Source organism: Capra hircus, chromosome 22 (genome assembly GCF_001704415.2).
Source record: "Capra hircus breed San Clemente chromosome 22, ASM170441v1, whole genome shotgun sequence".
NCBI lineage: Eukaryota > Metazoa > Chordata > Mammalia > Artiodactyla > Bovidae > Capra > Capra hircus.
In genome coordinates, this window is record NC_030829.1 from 9,632,206 (window position 1) to 9,638,205 (window position 6,000).

The following is a 6,000-nucleotide window of genomic DNA, read 5'->3' on the forward strand; positions in this document are numbered from 1 at the left end:
TTCACTTCATTTTCATCTCATTTGACGAACAGAGCTGATCTCCTAACTTAGTGGCTGTTTGCAAGATACACTTCCGCAGTATTTCTAAGGTGAATGAAAACATTTTTGGCCAAACACAGGATTGCCCAGTGTTGTCAATTGTAAAGACGCTAATGTAGTTTCATCCTTTCTCAACTGAAACTCTCACATGCACTCAAAAGAAAGGCTATTTATAAACAATGGATACTGATTAGGAATTCTTTACCCTTTGTTTCAATTTTTAAAATCTGATTGTAAAACTTAGTGTTTGCATCAAGAAAATGTAAAGCCTGTCTCCCAGAGAACTGTATTAAGACAGCAGTTGGCCTGATTTCAGTCCAATTAATAACCAGGGCTCTGGAAGGACCTTATTTTACAGCATGGAAGTGAATCTGTTTTATTTCTCCATCACCGTGTCATCTTCACCAACATCATAACTTTCTTTCCAATATTTATAAGAATAGTTGACAGACTTGCTTTAAGAATGCATTTTAAACCACATCTTGTAATAGGGGTTAAAATAATTAGAATAAATTCTGGTCCCCTTAAAAAAGAAAGGAAAGAAACCCTACCAACGGGCCCACCTGGAAGGACACCAGCAGATACATTCTTTAAATTTTGTATTCTATAGTAATCTATGATACATACGTGGTGTCTTACGGGAGTGTTTTGCCAGAACGTTCTCTCGGGGGCTAGCGGTGGAACAGAATGAAAGTGGGGCATACCTGCTGTTGTTGCCTTTGTCTGAGTCAATGAATATTGAATTAGGTAGAGTTGCGAGTCTTCTTATGCACTAGGGCATGGAAAGTAGAACGTGTCCCAAGTTAACAGGCTGTTTGGTGATCTCTCTGTGAAGTGAGGTAGTGCAGGAAAGTCAGAGGGTGAGAAAATGAGTCAGTTTAATAAAGAAAAACTTGATAATTTGTGACTTCTCCAAGTATCACTGAAACCAAAGCAAAAGACAGATCTGAAAGGTAAAATTTACAGCAGTCAACCAGCATCAATAGAGGTTCCCATCTTTGTGTCATGAAGAATGTACCACTACCACAACACTAACCCTTGGATGAAAATATCAGTGAATTTTTTGGAGTCATGCCCTCATCCACTCTTGAGAAGCAAAACGTGCATAGTTAGGAAATAAGCGTTCCTAACATGGAGAGTGAAAGGTCTTCAGGTTGGCTGGTGAGGTTCTCTTACTCCATGCAATTTCATCTTGGTTCTCCTTGGTACAACCAGTTCAAAAGATGTTTCCTCTTTGCAGGTTACCAGCCAGTCTTGTCTGGTCCGCAGGGGTTCCAAGGCCTCGTGGGGGTGCAGCAGCCACCTCAGAGTCAGGGCGTGATGAGCAGCCAGCAGGGAACTCCAGTGCAGAGCGTGATGGTCTCCTACCCAGCCGTGTCTAACTATCAGGTGCGTGTCTGGAGCTTGGGAGACAGTGCTTGAAGAGCAGCACTTGCCAGAGTACAGCTTGTGGGTGTGTCCCTGTCTCAGATGGTTGGCCAGGTGGTAGGGGGCGCTCGGTGCAGTCGTGTTGATGGTTGATTTTGAGTCAAGATTATACCAGACAAATAGAAAACAGAAAATGTACATTTCTATAACACAAATGGCTTTTGAATGCCCTTCTAAGTCTGGTTCCATATAAACTTTCTATTCATGAAGGAAAATTCTTTCAAGTTCTGTTCATGAAGACCTCTGGACATTCTGTTGAAATGGTACTTAATGAGAGACAGTCCTCGTGACAAATTTTCGTTTGTTTTGATCACAGCCAAAGAAAGTTCATTTCACCACAAATTTAACTTATAAAGCTTTTTAAATGGCATCTCAGATTGATCTAAAGGGTATTTATTGTACCTGACAGTTGTATTTTCCAGACTAAACTCACATTGAGTATTTAAAGCATCACACCCCCTTCTGTAATGTATATTCTGAAATTCACTGAGAGGGAAAGTGAAGGGTTGGTGAAGTATGTTAATCATTCCATTTAGCTGCACCAAGTACCTCTGGCCCTAGAGACCCTATCCTCAGTCTTCCTGCCTTGACCATCCTTGTTCACATTGCATCGGTCTCTACTGCCAACTCAATATGAAATGTTCTTGAAAGTTGCAAGTTGAGAGTGAGGTAGGTTCCTGGGACAAGAGCCTCTTTTATTATCAGTGGCTCCAGGCCACTTTGCATAAAACCAGAATGGGAGCATGGCTTTCCAAAACAGAGAGAAATCCAGAGAGGGGTGTGGTCCACACGGCAGTCCCTGGAGAGCCAGGAAAAGGAAAGAGGCTCAAAGCTAACACTTTCCGAGCATTTACTTCTCACCAGACACGGCCCAGGTGCTGTTCCATCCTCCTGCAGCTCTTTCAGGGGCCACTTTGAAGGAGGTGTCATTATGCACGTGGGATCAGAAAATCAGAGCGGTTAAATGGTTTGCCCAGTGTGAAACAGCTGATAAAAGGCAGAGCTGGGACTCCAGCCCCAAAACGTGACGGTTTTTGATGACACGACCGTAGCTTGCGGGACACCCCAGAAGGCCCTCCTCATTCAGGGACATGTCTTGTGTCTCCGCACAGGTGCCAATGACCCAGGGTTCTCAAGGACTGCCCCAGCAGTCGTACCAACAGCCACTCATGCTACCTGCCCAGGCAGGCCAAGGCTCCCTCCCAGCCGCCGGGATGACCGTGTACTGTAACGTCACGCCGCCCACCCCTCAGAACAGCCTTAGGCTGATGGGCCCGCCCTGCCCCTCCAGCACTGTCCCCGTGGTGTCGGCCAGCTGCAGGACCAACTGTGCCAGCATGAGCAACGCCGGGTGGCAGGTCAAGTTCTGAGCACTCTGGCCATGCCCGTGTCTTCCGACACTACCGTGGCCCTTTGCAGGAGGAGGAGCCAGCTGGGCAAACTCGCTGAGGACTTAAGTATTCACTCCACACCCAAATGACTGCTGCTGGTATTCTGTAAAAAAAAAAAAAAAAAAAGACGAATCCACACGTTAGCTGGTTAATGGTGCATATTTCCGTCATGTCCGCTAGGTATGCCTTTCTAGCTTAGCTAGTGACATGAATTCATCAAGGTAAGATTTTCTCCTACCACTGAATACCACTGTGTAGACGATACTATCCCTAATTTGGATTATTAGTTTTGTACTTTGTGTTGAGTTTGTGATGCTAAGAAGTATTTAAAAAAATTATATACTGAAATCACATTGTACCAAAGCTGTAATGGAAAAGAAAAGAATTGATGAATGGAAGGAATAATTTATATACACAATAGAGTTTTCTTTTTTTAATGGATATATACTGTATTGTAGTGTTTAAGCAAAATAAAACTATTTGACCTTATGGAGGAAGGTCATGTTTTTACCACCAGTTTCTTTCACTCTCTGTTCCCCTATGTGTTGGCTTGTGTCCCTTTTATCCCCTTCAAGCATACTTTATAAATAATGCACAGAAAAGATATTCTGGTTGTTTGTAAATGAACTAGTCTCACACTAGTAGGCAAACACTGAACCAACTGCAGTTTCTTGTCGTGAATAGCACAGGGCTGGCTCCTGGAAATGAATGACATGCGATGCATCCACTCATTGAATACACATTTTTGAAGTGTACACACCTGGCCTTTAGTTTTAGGCCCACTGAATGCATGTAGCTATACTTCACCAACTGGGAAAATCTGCAAACAGTAGCTCTATACCAAATCCTATGCCACCTCCATTCAAATTCCATCCACCACCTGGGAAACAAGGTATCTTTGCTTAGAGGGAAGTTAAAAGAGGCACAATTTAGGACTTCCCTGAGTGGCCCAGTGGTTGAGAATCCACCTGCCAATGCAGGGAACACAAGTTCAGTCCCTGGTCCAGGAAGATGCCACATGCCAGGGGGCAACTGAACCCGTATGCCACAACTACTGAGCCTGCACGCCCTGGAGCCCGTGTGCTGGAAGAGAAGCCGCCACGACGAGAAACCTGCTCTCCGCAATGAGAGAAAGCCTGTGCTCAGCAGCAAAGACCCAACACAGTCAGAAAGAAAGAAACCGGCCCAGTCCAACTTCACCCATTATGTTGGGTCACACAGTGTGAAATCCCACAGGTAATGACAGTAAGTTAGGAACTCAAAGGTGCTAATGCTTGTCCTAACGATTTAAAACAAGGCAAAATAAAGCAAGAATTTGGTTACAAAGATGCAAAACAGTCACACACACACGAAACATTGAAAAGGCTGTTCCTGCGTAATCTCGAAATGTTTACCTCCCTGTGGATTCTGCAGGTAAAACCGATTTATGACAATCTTTGAAAAATAACATCTGAGTATCATCTTTGGCCCTTCCAGAGGGTATTTAATGAGAGAATAAAACCCCACAGCTTTCACTTTGCTATAGTAGTACAATGACTAACAGTTCTGTTAACTCTATACCTAAAAAACACTTGCCAATGAGAAGGATTTGGAAAGTATACATGGGTAATTCCCATTATTTTTCATATTACCACATTCTGTATATTAGATTTTTTCATGTCCATGTCCTTTAGCTGGTGATGGAGTTAGGCAGCCAGATGCAAACTACCTTCCAGATTCAGTTCAGTCGCTCAGTCGTGTCCGACCCCTTGTGACCCCATGAACCGCAACACACCAGGCCTCGCTGTCCATCACCAACTCCTGGACTCCACCCAAACGCATGTCCATTGAGTTGGTGATTATTGTTCCTTAATTTTACATTAATTTTCCTTTGAAAAGGAATTTCACACATACCATCATCAGCTTCATTCCTTGTGAAGTCTGTTCCATTTCCCCACTTCTCAGTCTACTGACTTCATCATAAGTAAACGAGAACTATGAAAAATGTTCTAAGAAAAAAGGATGCTGCATTTCTAAATTGAGCCATTAAACCAATAGGTTGAGTAGCTTTAAACCAAGAGCTGCTCTGAGAAGAAGCAAAGTGTTCGCCAAATTAGTATGTTCCCTTAATGGAAGGAGGCGGCTGACCAATATGGACTCATTTTTGAAATATATTTTCCATGGAGCCCTCTGACCCTGGCAGTGATCCCAAACCCAAGGATCCAAATAGAGGCTGAATGTTTTTCTTTTCATACTATTCTGAGAAATTTGAAGCACTTCTTTAAGCAGTCTTGGAATTACTGGGCCTACATCATGCTAAGGGTAAAGACAGATAGATCTTTGCTGTTGTTGGCCATTCTTTTCCAAATGTATTACTCTCATATTTAGACATTTGATTTTTATTGCATAGCAAATCCCTTTACTTACTGTTTATAGCTGAGCCATCTTCCTTCCTTTCACTAAATGTTTGTATCCAGTATTACCTTATTCCTAATATCATGTTAAACTTACTTTACATTTGAATATTCGAGATGGCTGTGGAGGGAGACAGTTTTATTAGTGAAGCACTTCCAGAAATTCATTTATTGTCCGGAGAACATTCAGTTGTTTTCACATTGATTAAAATTGTATTATAATCACATTTGGAAATTTTATATATGTCTATAAACTTATATAGATACATATGCAAATATACAGTCATCTCTAATGCTTCTCCATGTGAAAGTAAAAGAGAACACAAGTGACTCATGCCTTCATTTATTCAGCAAACTTTTACCACATACTTGACTATATCCTAATTAGTGGCACAATTCCAAGTAAGACTACAAATAAATTTCATGCCCACAGATTTACTCTTGTAAGTTTTTTCATACATTTGGTTATCCTGTGATGGTTAGAACTAAATGTTCTAACTAGGATACCAATGAATTTCAGCCATTTTATTGTTTTAATATCATTCCCCAGCACATGGAGTGGGATAAGACAGTGTGTTACATAACATTATGGAAATGGAATTATGTAATTAATTATAAATGTAGTTGGAGGCTAAGTCATAAATCACAAAACAAAATAACTGGGGTAGGGACGTGCCTGGTGGTCCATTGGTTAAGACACTGCACTTTCACCACAGGGAGCCTGGGTTCAGTCCCTGATGGGGGAAGTA

The 6,000-nt window shown here is 42.1% G+C and overlaps 1 protein-coding gene across 3 annotated transcripts in view; it reads left to right on the forward strand.

The window, feature by feature from the left end:
* The window catches only part of ARPP21 (cAMP regulated phosphoprotein 21), a 162,832-nt gene extending 159,464 nt beyond the window's left edge, over positions 1 to 3,368 (forward strand). For all 3 annotated transcript variants that reach the window (XM_018038254.1, XM_018038253.1, XM_018038255.1), the window contains 2 exons: positions 1,280 to 1,428; positions 2,580 to 3,368. In XM_018038254.1, coding sequence (XP_017893743.1) covers positions 1,280 to 1,428; positions 2,580 to 2,837 — 407 coding nt within the window. In that variant the 3' untranslated portion in view covers positions 2,838 to 3,368. The remainder of the gene's footprint in view (positions 1 to 1,279; positions 1,429 to 2,579) is intronic.